This window comes from Strongylocentrotus purpuratus, unplaced genomic scaffold, assembly GCF_000002235.5.
Source record: "Strongylocentrotus purpuratus isolate Spur 01 unplaced genomic scaffold, Spur_5.0 spur5_contig_844, whole genome shotgun sequence".
Taxonomy (NCBI): Eukaryota; Metazoa; Echinodermata; class Echinoidea; order Camarodonta; family Strongylocentrotidae; genus Strongylocentrotus; species Strongylocentrotus purpuratus.
Window position 1 is genome coordinate 429,311 of NW_022145551.1, and position 17,926 is coordinate 447,236.

General features: G+C 37.9%; 2 protein-coding genes across 3 annotated transcripts; one reads left to right on the plus strand and one right to left on the minus strand.

Moving 5' to 3' along the window:
- Nucleotides 1–3,856: 3,856 nt before the first annotated feature.
- Nucleotides 3,857–9,334, minus strand: LOC115926151. Of its 2 annotated transcripts, XM_030990681.1 has the most exons (5): nt 9,012–9,334; nt 7,810–7,951; nt 7,479–7,547; nt 6,762–6,857; nt 3,857–5,961 (listed from the first exon to the last, which is right to left on the minus strand). In XM_030990681.1, the coding sequence occupies exons 3-5, from the start codon at nt 7,535–7,537 to the stop codon at nt 5,697–5,699; spliced, it is 420 nt and encodes a 139-aa protein (XP_030846541.1). In that variant the 5' UTR covers nt 7,538–7,547; nt 7,810–7,951; nt 9,012–9,334; the 3' UTR covers nt 3,857–5,696. The 2 variants fall into 2 exon arrangements, with proteins under 2 accessions (XP_030846541.1, XP_030846548.1); XM_030990688.1 differs by lacking the exon at nt 9,012–9,334 and having other exon boundaries at nt 7,810–8,034.
- Nucleotides 9,335–12,274: 2,940 nt separating this feature from the next.
- On the plus strand, nt 12,275–16,180 carry LOC115926159 (late histone H2B.L4-like). Its single transcript, XM_030990697.1, has 4 exons — nt 12,275–12,411; nt 13,053–13,215; nt 14,110–14,247; nt 15,142–16,180. The coding sequence occupies exons 2-4, from the start codon at nt 13,072–13,074 to the stop codon at nt 15,238–15,240; spliced, it is 381 nt and encodes a 126-aa protein (XP_030846557.1). The 5' UTR covers nt 12,275–12,411; nt 13,053–13,071; the 3' UTR covers nt 15,241–16,180.
- The last annotated feature ends 1,746 nt before the right edge of the window (nt 16,181–17,926 follow it).

Sequence of the window (17,926 nt, forward strand, 5' to 3'; positions counted from 1 at the left end):
TTCTTTCTTTCTTTTCCAATCTCATTTTAATGAGGTGAAAAACTGGAGGTGAAAAACGGTGTCTTCAAAGAAAATACGTAAAATGAAAAAAAAAGTGCGCTAGGTTTGGGGGAGGAGGGGGGGGGGGGGGGGGGGGGGGGGAGCCGCGGGAACTATACACCGATAGGCGATACAATTATGACCTCTACCATACTCTTCTAGCATCCTTCAGGCACAAAATTATTTTTATTTTTTATTACGATGACGATGCTGATGATGATAATGCTGATGATGATTGATGATGATGGTAATGGTGATGATGATGATAATGATGATGGTGCATTATGGTGATGGTGATGATGATGATCGTTGATGTAGATGGTGAAGATGATGACGCCCGGCCCCCCCCCCCCCCCCCCCCCCCCCCCTCAGTGTTATTTAGGGTACGCATATGCTCGTACCCTCTTTTTGAAAGCACCCCCTATCTGAGGACTGCCAACATTTCCAAACCCCCCTTTCGCGGGCTTTTCGCGGGCTTTTCGCAGGCTTTTCCTGCCTCGGAGACCCCCTAAATCAGGAAAAATGCTCAATGTACCCCCCTAAATTCGGAATAATTTCTCAGGAGTCCAAAGAGATGAGAGAAAAAAAGAAAAAACACCCCCTTTTTAAAGAAATCTCAGGGTGGAAAGTCAAATACACCCCTTTTTTTACAAAATTCTCGGGCCGGACTTTGTCGCACGAAAAATACCCCTTTACCGGACATTTTGGCAACACGCATGCGGTCATTCCGACCTTTGAGTGGGGGGGGGGGGGGGGGGGCCGGGTGATGACGATGACGATGATGAACATCATTGCTGATGCTGACATGATGATGACAACGTAGCCTATGAATATATGGATCTCCATCCATTGGTGAAAAATGAATAAAGACAAAGCGAGATATTAAAGGAATAGTTGAGTGTTGGTCAATACTCACATTAGCGAACGAAACTATGATCTAAACATAAAAAACATACAATAAATGTCTAAGAATGCATCATTGAAGATATAAATCCGAAATATTACATTAGAGTGAATTTATATGCAAAAAACCTGTTCGACTGCAAATGATTTTATTTATCAAAAATTTTACTTTCGAGGCGTGTTCAGTGTAATTGTATAGCGCCACCTCTCGGTCAAGCGGCAGCACACCGTGAATTTTCGCCAAGACGACGATCGGATATGGGCGTGCAAGTAATATCCGCGCGCTGACTGATTTATATTGTACACATTATGGTATGCGAGGCCTGCACATAATTGCATGGTCTGTGGTACTGGTAGCGCTATTGTTTTTTGAGCGCGATATGCGAATACTGTATGTGTATGTAGTGCGAGTACGCTCGACCTAGTAGTAGTGTATGTGTATGTATTGTACGTCGTATGACCCAGTTGATTACTTCTACAGTGTAAAGAAAGTGGTTTACTCTATCTATCAACCAATATGTGAGACAACGCAAGGGCAATTTTGTATTTCGTTTGTAGGAACAAAGCTGTGGAATGATCTCCCAGATGAAATTAGATTAAAAACATCGAGGTTATCTGTCCACCTACCTTCTATGTAAATGACGTGGGCCTTCGTTTTTCCTTTTATATTACTTGTCTTCCTTTTATAATATGTGAAGAGTTTCATTCCAAAAGGAGCCAAATCCACTTTGGGTACTTCTGAGTAAATTGCCTTTTTTATTTCTCCACTTTCCCTTTAGCCATGTATACCTTCATGTTGTTATATATGTTAAAGGTGTCACCCTGCATGGACCTGATTATCTGCCAATAATGATAAGAAAAAATCTTCCCTTCGGCTTTTCTGATGTTTACTAAATTTTTTGATTTTTTATTTTCGTGGATTTAGCTCCTTTTGGAATGAAACATGTTATTGTACCTAAAAAATAAAAAATAAATCATATTTTCTCAATAAAGTCACTGAAATTTTATTCAAATTTAGCAGCAAACCTTTCCTTTTAAATAATAATAGTGAAATCACACATAAATATAACCTTTCGAAAAGAAAGTAAACAACATTATTACAGTTTCATTCCAAAAGGAGCTAAATCCATTCAATTCCAAAAGAAGCTAAATCCATGTTTCATTCAAAAAGGAATTACTAAATCCACATTTTTTTTTTGGCACATATCGCACGACAACCAAATGCCCTAAGATGTTGATACCCACTTTGATAGAAAAATAAGGTTTTACAAAATGGAAAAATACTAGAAGAGAAAAGGTAAGAAAGAGTAAAGACGGATTGAGGACGGTAAACCCCAAACAAGAGACTCAAAAGATCTACCCCAGAATCCTCTCACCGGCACCAGAGTTGCCTAGGCCAATGATGGCCGAGAAGATTGCGCAATGTACCGCGCCGGTCTGGCAGGAAGGTGCCAATTGCGGTGAGGGTTTTCATGGACCAGAAGATCTGAGATTATATTATCCAAAAAAAAGAGATGAATATGAATTGACAAATAGTACCAAAAATAGAAGAAAAAAAAAGAAATAAAGTGAAAGGCGTAAATATTCTAAAAAAGAATGAAACGCCGATAATACCAAACAATTACAACAACACAAAATCTAAAAATTTGATAGAAATCAGAAATAACTGGTGGATTTTTTGTCTTATCATATGTTATAGGTCCAGAGCGACACCTTTAACATATATAACAACATGAAGGTACATGGCTAAAGGGAAAGTGGAGAAATAAAAAGAAATAAATTTAAAAAAATATTAAAAATTGTTGTATCAGTATACTATAATGAATAACAGTAGTGAATTAATTTAACATCTTACTTGATTCATACTTGTCCATAATGCAGTGTTTTTCAGTATTCTTATTTTGGTACTGCATGCAATTGTAAAGTTTTTAAAAAAAAGTGATTGTAACTTCTTGTAAATAAGTTGTGTTCTACAGTGCCTGTGTATTGCATGACCTACGTCAGTACGTGATAACTTGTAAATGTGTAAAGACATAAGATTTTAATATAATTATAGTCATGCTAAAATGAAGATACATAACATATTTTTATGGTGTACATTGAAAGCTTTATTCGGCCATAACTAACAGTTAAATTTACACAACATTATTGAGATGAATACAAATTATAATTGCTGAACTGAAGGCAATATTTAAACGTGATGTTGATTTCAACCATTGCATACAAACAGATCATGTGTATTAAAAAAGGCACATTTTTATTTAGCATCTATCGCTATGACAACTTTAACCGTCGTCATTAAGAAGGAGCAATATACTTTATTTGTATACCACCATGTCTTGTTACTTATTAGTTACTGCTTATTTATATACATCTTATCTTGTGTCTTTCATAAAAACTTGACATACTCTATAGGCAATGTGTAGATAAGTTTACCAAAGAAAAGTATCTATAACAGTAATGTTTCTACGCGCTTGACAAATATACTATAATACCCCGGTCATTTGATTCAGTGCTTGCCCGCACACAATGTTTTGACTAGTACGTGATCATACAAATTTTGCCGAGAAACTGCCTACTAATTGATATATTTGGTAAATTATTATATCTATTTGGACTTGATAGATATAACGCATGTGTCGCGCACTTGTGCGTAGTCCCATATACATCTTTCTGTGTACAGTGCTTGTAACTTTACCAAGACTGGGCCAATTTTTTTATCATTTCGATGATTCTAGAACCTTGCAGTACACACCAAGACTTATATGCTAGATGATCAACCTTTTCTGATCGATTCCACAACAATCCTTCCACAATGCAGTCGCATGACCATAACTGGTTTTATCTTTTAAGTTTCACATCTTACTTTATATATAAATGCTTTAAAAATTGTCTGAGTGATTCTTTTCCTTAATGTGTACGAGTATACATGTATACATACTCCATATCGATCTCAAATCCTGAATCATATCAGTTTCAGCACAAAATTAAGTATAGTTAGGTACATATATGTCTTTCATCTTCCCTAATGCTCGACTATGAATATCACCTCAAGTGATTAACATCCAACATAAGGTTTTTCAAAAAAATAGCACAGACATTTCAAAACTGGTCATGTCCTATACGCACACAAAAGACAATCTGCGTTGTGTGTACTGAGTTTCATATGAATCGATCAAACTACTTCCAATAGTTTGCTCACATACTTATTTTACACACTGCACATGCATTGAGTTTTATACTGTTATTATAATGCCTCATCAAAGATACCAAAACTATAAAATTGCTAAAACTTGGAAAGAATATGCTCCACAAGATTATTAAAACAAAATTGTATTCTTTGTGCAAAGCTTGGTTACCATGGAGGTACCTTAACAGACAGACACAACAAATGTGTCTTGCACACCCTCGGGTCAATCGGTATACCAAGTTTTATTACAATTTGCAAAAAAATTGGAAAAAATTTGACCCAGTTTTTTACAATAGACCAACAGAAAGACTCGCCTGCCCAACTGTATCCTTATTCCTTTATACACCCTTTCAAACTACAAAGTAGTTACAGGCAGCATATCTCTTGATGGTATAACCTTGAACCGCAATACTTTGGCGTTGAGCTGATTCACGTTCATTGATTCAAATGATGCATGAAACCAACTGTTTTGCTGTCTTGTGATCATTTCTCTTTTTCGCTTGCATTATTTTAGTCACATTGATTGCATTAAACAAAAAATGAAGACTATTTACAATAAGATATTCTACAAATCTTTCTTCTGTCCATGTTGATTTTCAACAGGTTCCGAAGTATAGTCTTTTTCATGATCGACTGTCACCTCAGTTACATGCACAGTCACTAAAACCAAACACATTGTTGACTCATGGTTTGACCTCTTGGCTGTAAATTTTATAATTACTACCGTAACTTCTTCAAGGAATATAGGTTGCCAAATAGATACAAATTGAAATATCCACCATTTCCACATGAGCAAGCACTGATTTTATCACAAATTATGAATTGTATAAATCACATAGAGCTTTTATACACTGATGTCACAATTTGTCTTTTATATTCCTACATTTCTTCCATTTGTAAACTTGCCAACCTCTTATTGTAATACAATATACAAGTGCCAAGCATGGTGGCTAATCTAGCAACAATAACAATTTATTTCTGGTACATGTATATCATGTGTTATGTGATTTTTTTTCTCCAGATAACCACATCCCCATGATCCCCAGGGACACTCTAGTATCAAGTTTGGTGGTATTTTGTCAAAGGGTCTCTGACATATCAAGAATACATGCTCGTAATGCTAAGCCATGCAATCTTTCACCTCCGGACCACAAAATCATTAGCAACCAAATGAGTCCAAAATGTTAAGTTCCAACCAATCCTCAAGATAGCCTAAAAACATGCCACATGGACAAATTAAATCGAGGCGATTAAGAGTCTTGCATGCAATCATGCAACAATGAACCTCATTTGACCTTTGACCTACTTATGTGACCTTCAACTCCAGAATATCATGGAGGCCAATAAAGGGCATCTACCAATCAAGTATGGTTACAAACAGATGCAGGGTTGGAAAGTTAGCAACCCTAATTGATTTTTGCAGGTAAGATTTCACATTAGACTTCATTCAAATTTGTGTACAGTCACGGAGGATGGACGGAAGGACGCCATTTGGATCCCTTAGTCTCTGCTCGAAAAAAAGCAGTTCTCAAGTCAGACAATCCCAAATGTTCACTACAGAGGATTACATGGATTTCTCTAATCGGCCTAGTCTCCTGGCTAGGATCACATCAACTTGTGGTGGAGGAAATGGTGCAAGCCGGGGCCTTGTGTGTCTAGGGTCATCAGGGAGCAGAACAGCCTTCGAGAACAGTGGTCCTTGGTCCTGTTCTCTGCGTTCCAGTATCGCACCGATGAGTCCTTGTACATACATGTAGGGGTAGGTCTTGGGGACCTTCTCTTTTCGGGCCACGTAGTTGTTGGCACGCTTTGACCATACTGCAACATATCTGTATCATAAAATAAAAGAACATGCAAAATGTAACAAGTTGCATTATATGCACACTCATTCTTGTCAATTGGAAATGATTCATATCTCTTAAAGATAAACTTGAGTTCTGGTAAAAAAAGAAAATGAATTCTCACAGAATCTAACGAAACTTACACTGAATGTTCAAGATTACAAATAAATGTCATGTGCCAAACAATTTTGGAAGAAAATGTATACTGGCTGAGTAATGAGCATAGAAAGATAAGGAAATCAGGGTAGTACTAGCCCCGACAGGCCGACACCATGTGTGTTGTCCCATATACATCTTTCTGTGTAAGTGATTGTTACTTTACCAAAACTCTGCCAAATTTATGATGATTTTGATGACTCCAGAACCTTGCATTACACACCAAGTATATTATTACACTGAATCCAAGTCCGCATTTAGGGTCCAAAATCAGCAGCATGATTGACAAACCATCAGCTTACAGTCCGTCATCTACATAATTTAGATGTGCGTCGTGTACAGGGACAACTTCTTTAGATGACGTCATATTTTGGCGATTTAAAAGGGGCGTTCCCAGGAAGGACAATTAGATATTTAATAATTTCCCCAAAATTGATAAATTTCATGGGAAAGAACTGCCAATTCGGATTGCCCTGTCCAACTACACAGGGAAAACAAAAAATCATGTTTTTTTTTTTTACTCCACCCACTTTGGATTGCCTTGTCCATCTAAAAAAAAATGTACAAATAAAAATAGGAAAAACAAGAAAGAAAAGAAAACCTTTTTTTCTTTCTTTCTAATTTCCACTCACTTTGTATTGCCTTGTTCATCAATCTGGTCGGGCCTGTCCTTGTGTGCCATGTAGTCGATGACCGCAAGCAAATTCCTTGCCCGGTTTGCTGGGTAGCTGGATGGATAAGACAAACAATTGGTATTACCACTACCATGATGAATGAATAGTAAATGCTTTAGACAAATCTCAGACTCATTGGCCCGTAGTCACAAAGGAGGTTTGTAGGAGGTTTGTACAAACCATGGTTTGACGATGGTTTACATCTATGGAATGCTGCTCGCATACCGTAAATTGTAAATTAACATTGTTAACAAGTATGGAGTTTACATTCCTTCTCCATCAGTTTACAAATGGCATTCCATAGATGTAAACCTTGGCCAAACCATGGTTTGTACAAACCTCCTTTGTGAATACGAGCCATTCACTTCAGTTCTGGATTTGTGTTGTAAATTATTGACTCTTAATTAAAGGTAGTTACATTTCCCTGCTACAACCACTCCAACTTGACTTAACATCAGGTACCGACACAAGTACGATACAAAGTCTGCTGTTTCAAGACTCTGCATGCATCCAAAAGTGATTTCAGCATTTATATAGATGTCATTCATAATTTCTCATTAACTTTGCTATTTGCTTCAAAATATGATATTGTAACTGTAACCGTACTGTAATGATATGTTTCAACTTTTCCACAATCTTACTTCAAACATACAAAATGATACTAAAAATACTTACTCAAAGGAATACCGCTTGGAAGCATACATCAGTATATGGTTGTGGAAACACTCGAGCATGCTGGTGTGCCTAAGGAATTATGAAAACAAAATAAAAACTGATATAAATGATAGGGCATTTCATTATTTTCATACCACAAAATCAATATTGAAAATCCCATGTCATACACATGAGCAAATAAGATGCATTATCTTGACCTGCTGATATGTCCCAATTTTATAGGTCATAACCGAAAAAGAGCTCAATCTTGCAAACATGTACGTAATGAACGCATTCTCATTAAATTCCTCTCAATTTACAGAGCCTTTCGTACATGTATACAGAATCCTACCTGAAGCGAGCAAATCAGCAGAGTAGGCCAAGTTCTCCATGAATTTGCGGTCAAAGGTGACTTGTACTATTCACCTGCTAATTCCCTACTGCTGCTTGGAATTTCTTCGCTGGGGATGGATTGTGTTGTCTGTTCTTCATATCTGTAAAAAGTGAAGAAACGAAAGTCATTCACAAAGTAAAAAACATTCAGATTTTAAATCACCAAAAGAAATTATTTTGAAGATGGCATTCTCTAATAATTATCACAGATAGCCAGATTTGGAATTTGCATGACTAATAACTGATGCATTGGTTCTCTGTCATGTATGTGAAGTTGAGACACTCTTTGGTAGAGATAAATATAGATGAGACAGTCACATCTCAAGCAAACCTTGTCGACTTTTAAAAAGAGCAGGATGTTTACCCGGTTGACTAGCCCTGCACGTCATCATTACAAAGAAAACTGCAGTTGTAACGAGGGACATTAAAGGTAGGGTATATTACAAAGTTTTGGGAAATTTTGAAAATTGGGTGGATAGTGATTCTTTACAATTTTGATATATTTGGATGCCCCTGTGGAAGTACTATAAGCACTAGAAAATTTAGCTCCTAAAACACTTCTGCTTTCGAAAAAAATTGAATATAAAATTTACCGGTGCTCCCGGTAAATTTTGATAAATTTAAAATAGCGCCTACGGTCGTACAACGGTAGCTGCTACCATAAAAATCCCGGAATATGTAGTTGTGATATATAATTTCAAAAAGGTAATAGCCAATCGGTCAATTGTAGCTTGTTGTATAGCTGAATTAATATATTGACCTTGAGAGAGAGTTATAGTATACCCCATTAAGAGATTATTATTTACAATTTCATCACTTTAGACTCGATTTCAACGCGACAACGTTCACTGAATATTGTAGGATCGCATATGCTTCCAATATTTTCATTTGAACCAAATTCATCCGGAGGTCTAGTGGAGCCAGACGTAGTCTCAGTGGAACAACCGACGACATAGAGACTGAAGCTTTCGGTCTACTGTAGACCTAGGCTAGACTATCAATATCATATGATTCATGAAATCTGAATTAAAAATCCAAGGCAAGAGATAACAAAACGTAATTTCTTAAATTTGCCGATTCCATGCATCTAGTCTCTAGACTAGATCAAATTAAAACGGTAGGCCTACCCAATGCAGTGGGGCGTATATCATTTCAACTTACCTCTCAGTGAGCTGGCATGTCTATGCATCCTCTAGACTCGGCAACGAGAAGGCCGCCTGCAGCTCGCGAAGTTTCTCCGCCGTACCCTGGCCTTGTTCACAGCCACTCTCGCGCCTCCTCTGGGCCGGATGGTCGAGCTGCCATTGCTTGTTTCTCTCCTTCCTCTTACCGTCTTACTTAGTCTTATTCCGATTTAGCGTAGCCTTAGCCTTGTCCTTAGGCTTAGCACTAGCTGAGTCCGAGTCGGCCATCGTCCGTGACCTCGAGCTCCTTTTCCAATCTCGATCTCGTTATCGTATTTCAATCAAAGCTTGTCTGTAGCTGTCTAGACCGAATTTCCGTCTCTTTCGTTCGTTAGCCTCTTATTGGGGTAGGGTCGGCTCTCTCTTTAGAGACGGAAGCCGTTTATACACATGTCCTGCTAACGCCACGGCCAGTTCTGGTCGTAGCGTTTTGCCCCCAAAATCCCCCAAAATGTCATTTTACCTCGAGCATGTTATATTGTAAATTAGGCCTAGGCTATAATAAATCAGTTCCACTTACCAACTTGACTGAAATAATCAGTTTAATAGTCCCTTTTTAGGAAATTATGGGTCAAAATCGGAATCCATGTTGAAAAAGATTTTCAAAATGGATTTCGATTTTGACCTATAATTTCCTAAAAAGGGACTATTAAACTGATTATTTCAGTCAAGTTGGTAAGTGGAACTGATTTATTATAGCCTAGGCCTAATTTACAATATAACATGCTCGAGGTAAAATTACATTTGGGGGATTTTGGGGGCAAAACGCTACGACCAGAACTGGCCGTGGCGTTAGCAAGGACATGTGTATAAACGGCTTCCGTCTCTAAAGAGAGAGCCGACCCTACCCCAATAAGAGGCTAACGAACGAAAGAGACGGAAATTCGGTCTAGTAGCTGTCTAGCGTTCGATCGGCGCCGGTGATAATCTGATATGAGCTGTGTGTGTTATCAAAGGTGTGAGTAGGGGCATTTATCAGAATGGGAGATGGCTATTTAAAAAGGGCATTTATAGGGAAAAAAGGGCACTTACAAGAAAGCAAAAACAGGGGGGGGGGGGGGGCACGGTGAAAGCAGCGTATTGGAATTGATCAGCTGTACTGTATTACTAGCGCGCGGTCGGATACCCGCCTGCTAGCTACCTGTACATGTAGTACTGTACGTACCAACGAACTCAAACACTCGTTGTAAATACGCTGGTTGTTAAATGACATAGAGGGAGCTAAACACGTAAATTCAAAAAATAAACCGTCGAAAGTCAAAAGTGATGTCCGGACGTCAAACACTTTTATATAATGTTTTGAAAGCAAATTGCACAACAATTAGAGCATTTGATTTGGAATTATTATCATCTCCCATGTTTTTTTCGATGATCTTTCATATGGTACTGAAATAAACCAAATTTGTTTTGGAGGGGCACTTTGGAAATTACCAATACTCAACTATACCTTTAATAGAGAAAGGGAAAGAGAGCAGGGAAAAGGAGGAGAAAAGGAGACGTAGTGACCACCCCCCCAATCATTCAGTGCCCCCTCAAAGCTACTCATATAATGTACTACCTTTGTAATGCCAAGATTTTCTTGTTTTAAATTTTTGTTTTGTTTTTTAGTATATAAATATCATTGTTGAACATTATATTTGTACTATTCAACTGTATTTCTTCCATGCCCCAGAAGGGGCCGTTAAAGAAAATCAAACCATTGTCATTATCATTGTCAAAAATCATTGCTGTAGCATTTGAATAATCAGAATGCAGGTTGCATACATTGGTTGTTGCTATATCTCTGAGACCAGGCGCGTACGCAGGGGGGGGGGGGGGGTCGACCCCCCTCAATTTGTTTAATGTGTGTGTTTTGGACAACCCCCCCCCTCTCAAATAATAATAATAAATAATAATAATTTGTGAGTGCTAAAGGGTGACCAAAAAAGGTGACCTTACCACCCCCCCCCCCCTCCAAAAAAAAAAATGAACGAAATAATGGCCGACAAAATTTTCGGGACAAAAAAAAAAAATGTGCTCTTACACCCCCCCCCCCCCCCCCCCCACCCCCCCCCCCCCCACCCCCCCCCACCCCACGATATATTCAGCGGCTGACCGTGTTGTAGCGAAATCTTTCATCGAATCCTGGACCCCCCCCCCCCAAAAAAAAAAAAAAAAAACAAACAAACAAACAAACAAACAAGTGCTCTTACCCCCTCCCCCTCCCCCCCCCCCCCCCCCCCCCGCTTATTCAGCGGCCGGCTGAGTCGTTGCGAAATTTTCGGCGCGATTTTCAAATTTTATCCCCCCCCCCCCCTCGAAAAAAATCCTGCGTACGCCCGTGTCTGTGACTAGCCACTGACACACTTTATCCTTCAGTCACACCGCCAAACCGACCAACTTTTTGCCATAGGAGACAATCACTCCTACAGCAATAAAGGTGCTACTAGCCTTTGTTTCTTCTTTTCAAAGAATATATCCACCTGTGTGTATCATGGAATGCACGGCTTGTGCATAAATGAATAATGATTATCTTTTACATGAGCATGTCGTCTTCGTGTAATCCACAGTTTAGTCTGCAATGACCTTTATCTGCTCATGCTCAGACTGCAACGTTGAACTGGCTTATTAGCCCCGGACACACTTTATACTTTCGCCCGCTTCCGTCACACCGCCAAACCGATATAATCTTTGCCAACTTAAATCTATCTTTCGGTCTGTTGTCAGTATGTTGCCTGTCCCATCAGTGTGACTGGAGCTTTGGCAAAGTCATTACTTTCTATTGTTAGTGGAAACATCCACGGAATTTCTGAAAATGAACGGATCTATTGAAAAGACGGAATGTCAAAATGCAGCTAGAATTGGAACAATGCGATTTGCACGAAATTCTTTTCTATTCTATACTGCTTGGATTTAAACATTTTTTGACGGAGGGTGATATGCTTGACTTAAAAATGAAGGGACTAGAATCCTAAAGAAAAGGAATTGAAACTAAATGTTAAATGAAAATTTATACTAATGTAAGGGTGAACAATTATTTTGTTTTGAACTTAGATTGAAGAAATACTCAAATCTCAAGTGTTTTATTTTTTATCAAATGGGGAGAAAACGTTATTGAATGATGAGGAAGAAATAGAATCTAAATAAAATTAGGCTCTCCCTTTTTTCCTGAATGAACTGGTCCTAATTTGCATGTTCTAGAAAAATGATGTGAATGCAATTTGAGTCTGAACATTCAGCGTTCCAGCATTTCTCCGTCGAAGGCTATTATAGGCACCCACGTTTTTCTTAACCAAGGTTTAAGCGTTGTCAATATACAGTTTTGAGAAGTGTATCGTATAGCCAATACCAACAATCAAGTTTTAGGACTCGTACTTTTTCGACTTTACAATTACAAGGTAAGCAAATACGATAAGTTATGTTAGATATTTTGTTGTTAAGAAGGGAAGGAAATCCTTTAATGTGTGATTGAATTCTGTCAATGGTTCATAAAGTGTGATTCAGAAATTAGATAATTTGAAATATTGGACAAAAAGTTTAAAAGTACGAATTTAGTTTCGTTAATGTAATTAATCGCTGTTAGGTTAGAAAAAATTTCATTGGTGATACTTCAAGAAAACAAGAGCCGCAGTTCTACGTGAAGCATTTTAACAAGAGAAGCCTGTTATTAAAATAACAATGCTATTGAAACTTGAAAATGTCAAAGTTGGAAAAAATAATGAACTTGGAAAGTATTATACAGGCGTAACTTTGCTTTAACAGATTTGAAAAATCTCGTTATATTTATCTCTTCAACATTAAGATAAAACAAAATGAAGAAAGGAATCATCAGAATACTCGATAAATGTATTTATATTTTCTTTTACCATTCGTTTACCATTTGTTAATCATTCGTTTACCATTTGTTAACCATTCCTTTACCATTCATTTACCATGCCTTTACCATGCTTTTAACATGATTCGACCATACGTCGTACCATTCGTTTACCATTCGTTTGCCATTCTTTTACCATTCGTTTACCATTCTCTTGATTTACAGAGCCGATATCAAAACCACAATGCCTCCCAAAGGTGCTGCTGCGAAAGGCGAGAAGAAGGCGGTCAAGTCCAAATCAATGGCAGTCGGTCGTACTGGGGATAAGAAGAGAAGACGAAGGCGTCTAGAATCCTACAACATCTACATCTATAAAGTCCTCAAACAAGTAAATTCTGCTTCGTTTTCGTTTTTAAAACTTTCCAAAAAAATACAAGCTTTATTTGGCTCTCATTCATTTTCATGCATTTTTATCGTTTTCAATTTCAATCGTCTCTAATTTCATTTTCGTTTTCTTTCATTTTATTTTCAAGAGTGGATACAAGATTGAATTGTTGAGATAAGAGTATTTTGATTTAAACGGCGCCCAAAAGAATCTCATTCAAGAATGTATTCTCTCTGGCTGTGTATTAAACCTAAGGCACAGTATCCGACCAGACTATATGCGATCCGACTCTTGAAGACTTTGCAACACCAGTCGGTATGGCCATTCACAAAACCTGAACAATCGAGATTTTGAATGCTTTGAAAATAACATTTGCGTTCTGACTATTGGGATACAATTATACATAACAGGTGAATGAAGTCATTCGTATCAATCGAGGTGCTTCACAACCACCTGTGAATTAGTACACTTGGTAAAGTGCTCTGCCTATCTGCACGGTTACTCCCTTGCCACACCTGCATTTTTGGACAAAACAATAGGCTCAAACTGATGAAAGGTATTGCTTTGTGCAAAACAAATGCCTTTGCAAAATGACGCAATATCGGTCTCTATTAGCTCAATGATGACCCTTTTAAAAATGGTTTGATCTTGAACTGGAAACGGCTAAACAATCTTGAAGCCTTTGGTATATTCATCGCATGATATATAGCCTAATCTAGCACATGAAAGTCTTTTGTGTGGCATATAAATAGTAAATATATACATCGCTCATGCATCTGCTGAAGCCGGCGAGTCTGGCCACGCTATAATAAAGATTAACATTTTGTTAAAAAAACAAAAGGGCCTATTGAAGTAAAATGAATTCCTTTGCTCATCCCCCTTTTGTTTTATTTTTAGGTTCATCCAGACACGGGAATATCCAGCAAGGCGATGTCGATCATGAATAGCTTTGTCAATGATATTTTTGAACGGATCGCATCAGAGGCGTCAAGACTGGCACAGTACAACAAGAAGAGCACTATCAGTAGCCGAGAGGTATGTTATTCTTTGAAGTTGTTTTATGGGCGGGTCAAATGTTTTTATTGTTCCTTACGCCACTTTAACGAGAAATGGAGGTTTCGTGGACTAGTGGATACGTCACCCGACTGCGATTCGCATGGTTTGCGGTTCGAGTCCCGCTGCGGCACTAATGTCCTTCGAAGAGATACTAATCTAAATAAGCCACTCTCCACCCAGGTGTAGGAAACAGGTAGCTGGATGGAAATTATTACTTGAATACTTCTTACAATCTTCGAGTATATACCACAACTGACGATATCACTAACGTATATGACAATATACCTTAGACTTTATTCATTTACTGAAGTTAATGAGACAAGTCCGTTTTATGTTGTCACAGACAAGTCCGTTTTCTGTTGTCACAGACGTTTATAGAGAAATCAACGATTTTATGATCTTATATAAATGAACATAAATGAACACGTATGATTTTTTTTTTAATCCACAGACATGCAATCATAGCGCGAACGCTTAGACGTTCGAGAAATTAAAATTAATTACACAAGTGAAATTTCAATAACCTGTTGTATACCCCCACAGAAATATTCGAATGACGTAATACGTCATTGTCATGTTTGCATATTATCAATAGGTGGTCGAAAATGCTATTGGAATTTGCCGCGGTTGAAATATTTGTTGTTGCAAATCTTTTGGATCGTGTTTTAAATGGTTCATCATATTATGCTCCACCAGAATGAAGCGTTATTTTTTCCTGCAGTCAATCGAAAAACATTTCGAATCAAGAACTAACAATAGTTCCGTATTTAAAGACTATTACAAATCTGAACAACTTTTCGATATTCTGAGTTTGAGGCTTTGGTATGAGAATGTAAATTATAATCAATGATTTTTATTTTCTTTCTCCCCCAGGTTCAGACCGCAGTCCGTCTTCTCCTGCCCGGTGAGCTGGCTAAACACGCCGTGTCGGAGGGCACAAAGGCCGTTACCAAATACACCACTTCGCGGTAGAGACGCGGTCATTTTGAACATTCGCGGTAAACACCGCAGCCTGAAACGCGGTTAACTGCTTGAAGGCGTTTTGAAAGTACCGCATTATTATCGGACATGAAACTACCCGGGCTGCTAATATTACGGTTGCTGTTCATCATATGTGCGTTCGACGATCGGTTTTTGACAAATTTGATGTGACAAGTCAAGAAACAGAACTACATGATCTAGCAGTTTAAAATGACTCCACATGGTGCTATGTCAGGAGCATGACCGTCAAGCGTTTGTAAACATCTTTTGAATGGTTCGATGTGCGATTCATTTGTATAACTCGTTAAATGATTCGTAATTACCACCAAGAAGTAAATTAACCCAATTCCTTTAAGATTTATCTTGGTTTTAAGACTGTAATTTATAAAAGAAACGGAATTGAACCAATAACATGCCATACTTTGTGCTTTTTTTTATGAGACTCAAGTTTGCTTGAAATTAGAAACACTTAATTCATTGGACATACAAGTGCAGATATAGTGAACAATGAAAAAGTAAGAAAGTAATCGCGGAATATAGGGTATCTTTTCGAGAAAGCTGCTTCTATTTATTCATATGCCAAAACTGTATCGCTATTCGATCATCTACAGGGACTTTTAGATTTGCACGACGAGAACGTGGACTGCGACGTGTGACAACCTTTTAAGACAATGTGACGTCCTTTTAAGGCTCGGGCAGTGCCTTAAAAGGGTGTCACACGAGCAGTCCACGTTCTCGTCGTGCAAATCTAAAAGTCCCTAATATCCAGATGAAAAGAGCCAAGGTATTTTTTTGGAAGTTGATACTATTTGTAATGAGCAGATGCCCGTCCGACATAAGCAGTTCTGAATGAATAATAACTTCTCTTCATTAAGCGTACAAGTAGACTTTTTAATGTATTTTCAACTCATGATTTATGTACAAGCCTCATGTAATCTAAAATACCCATTCGCCCACATTTGAAGTATAACATGTTTAGTCGTGGTTTATCTTCTTAATAGGACATGTTCGTAATGTAACAAAATGTATACATAAGTGCCTCGATACAAATTATTTCATTCACCCGATACGAATTATTTGTATTTTAATACTCATAATACAAATTGCATACATTACGGTGTAGCTAGGTGGGACAAGCCATAATGTGTGTCGTATATACCTAGCAACAACAAATTTATGAAATCCGTATTCTGACTAATTGAGATACATTTATTCGTAACAGGTGAATGAAAGAATTCGTATTCATAAAGGCACATGCATAAATCTGGTTACATTAAAAAAATGGGTCTATTCAAAATTAGTTTCAATGTAACCACCGCTCATTAAAAAGGAGAAACTAGCCACAAAGTGTATGTGTGATGTGGGGGAGGATGTGGGGGGGGGGGGGAGGGGGTCATGCGTTTCATTTTCTTGCTCTGACCATTGCATATGTTATAAATTCTTTTTAGGGACAATATTGTAAACATTCGTAAAATTAAAAAGAAATCAAGAGGACGCTACTTTGTAGCTTTACCGGGCATGAGGCTCAGGAAAGAGTTTTGATAGATATTTTAAAGTTAATAGTTTACAGAATGTTTTAAAAAGTAAATATGATATTGCCGTTCATGTATGTATGTGACGCGAGGAGGAACTAACCCAGTCTTTTGTGTATAAATTTGATTGTGTACTTTATCGTCATGTTTGTGTGTATTTTTGATTTGATTTTCATGTTTGATAAATAAATGCGTTGAAACCTATATAACCACTTGATCTTTTCATCTCTTTTATTCTGTATTTCAATGTATCCATACCAAAATTAATAAATGTTAGGTGCTTCCGTAAGATGTGTCCGATTTCCTAATAAATCCGTTATCCATTGACATGACTGATGTCTTCAAAAATATGTTTTATAATCTTGATTAGATATTTGACTAATCAATTCTTCGTTCTGAAATCACAACGAAAGGTCAAAGATCATATCGGGAGAATTTACTTTTTATATGAAATAACTGGATTAGAGGCTTGTGTCGTGCTAGACATAATTCTTTCGCAGAAAGGCATGCACAGATTGGTCGTTAAAAAATACCCGAAGCTCTGTGTACGCCCATATAAGGCTCACTACGGTTCTAAAAATAATGCAGACGTTAATTCACAAAGCACGACAAATCCACCCTGATTTGCTCACGGTGCTATCGGATTAATGACTAAAATCACTCTGAAACTGCTTACGATAAAACGTATCAAATCACATCCATGACAAAAACCTTCCCATTAGATATACGATAATAATTGTACATCTGTATTGCCAGTTATCATTGATCACGAGGGCACGCGTATACAATGTTTATGGAGATTTGAAACAATAGATTGACGGGGTAAGATGAACCACTATCTGGAATTAGGGACAGAGGCTGTATGTACTACACTTTAAGTTGGACATCTTCAAAGCGTTCATTCAGCGGCTTTTAGATACAGGGGTGATGGGGGCATGTGCCCTCCCCTATCGGAGGATGGTCAAAACAAAACAAAAGAATAAAGAGAGAAAGGGAAAGGGAGCAGAGCCCCCCCCCACACTCAGTGTTATTTAGGGTAGGCATATGCGTGTTCCCAGCACTCCCCCCCCCCTTTCAGCGTAAGTCAGGTGTGTGAAGTCAATATGGGTAGACCTTTTTCTTTTGTTATACGAGCCTTTTCAGCA

Excerpts from the sequence above, each read along its gene's own strand:
- LOC115926151 (XM_030990681.1), bottom strand. The coding sequence starts at position 7,537 with ATGCTCGAGTGTTTCCACAACCATATACTGATGTATGCTTCCAAGCGG. Across the intron at positions 6,858-7,478 it reads TCCAAGCGGTATTCCTTTGA|CTACCCAGCAAACCGGGCAA; the intron begins GTAAGTATTTTT and ends TTATCCATCCAG. Across the intron at positions 5,962-6,761 it reads GATGAACAAGGCAATACAAA|ATATGTTGCAGTATGGTCAA; the intron begins GTGAGTGGAAAT and ends TTTATGATACAG.
- LOC115926159 (XM_030990697.1), top strand. The coding sequence starts at position 13,072 with ATGCCTCCCAAAGGTGCTGCTGCGAAAGGCGAGAAGAAGGCGGTCAAG. Across the intron at positions 13,216-14,109 it reads TCTATAAAGTCCTCAAACAA|GTTCATCCAGACACGGGAAT; the intron begins GTAAATTCTGCT and ends TTTTATTTTTAG. Across the intron at positions 14,248-15,141 it reads GCACTATCAGTAGCCGAGAG|GTTCAGACCGCAGTCCGTCT; the intron begins GTATGTTATTCT and ends TTTCTCCCCCAG.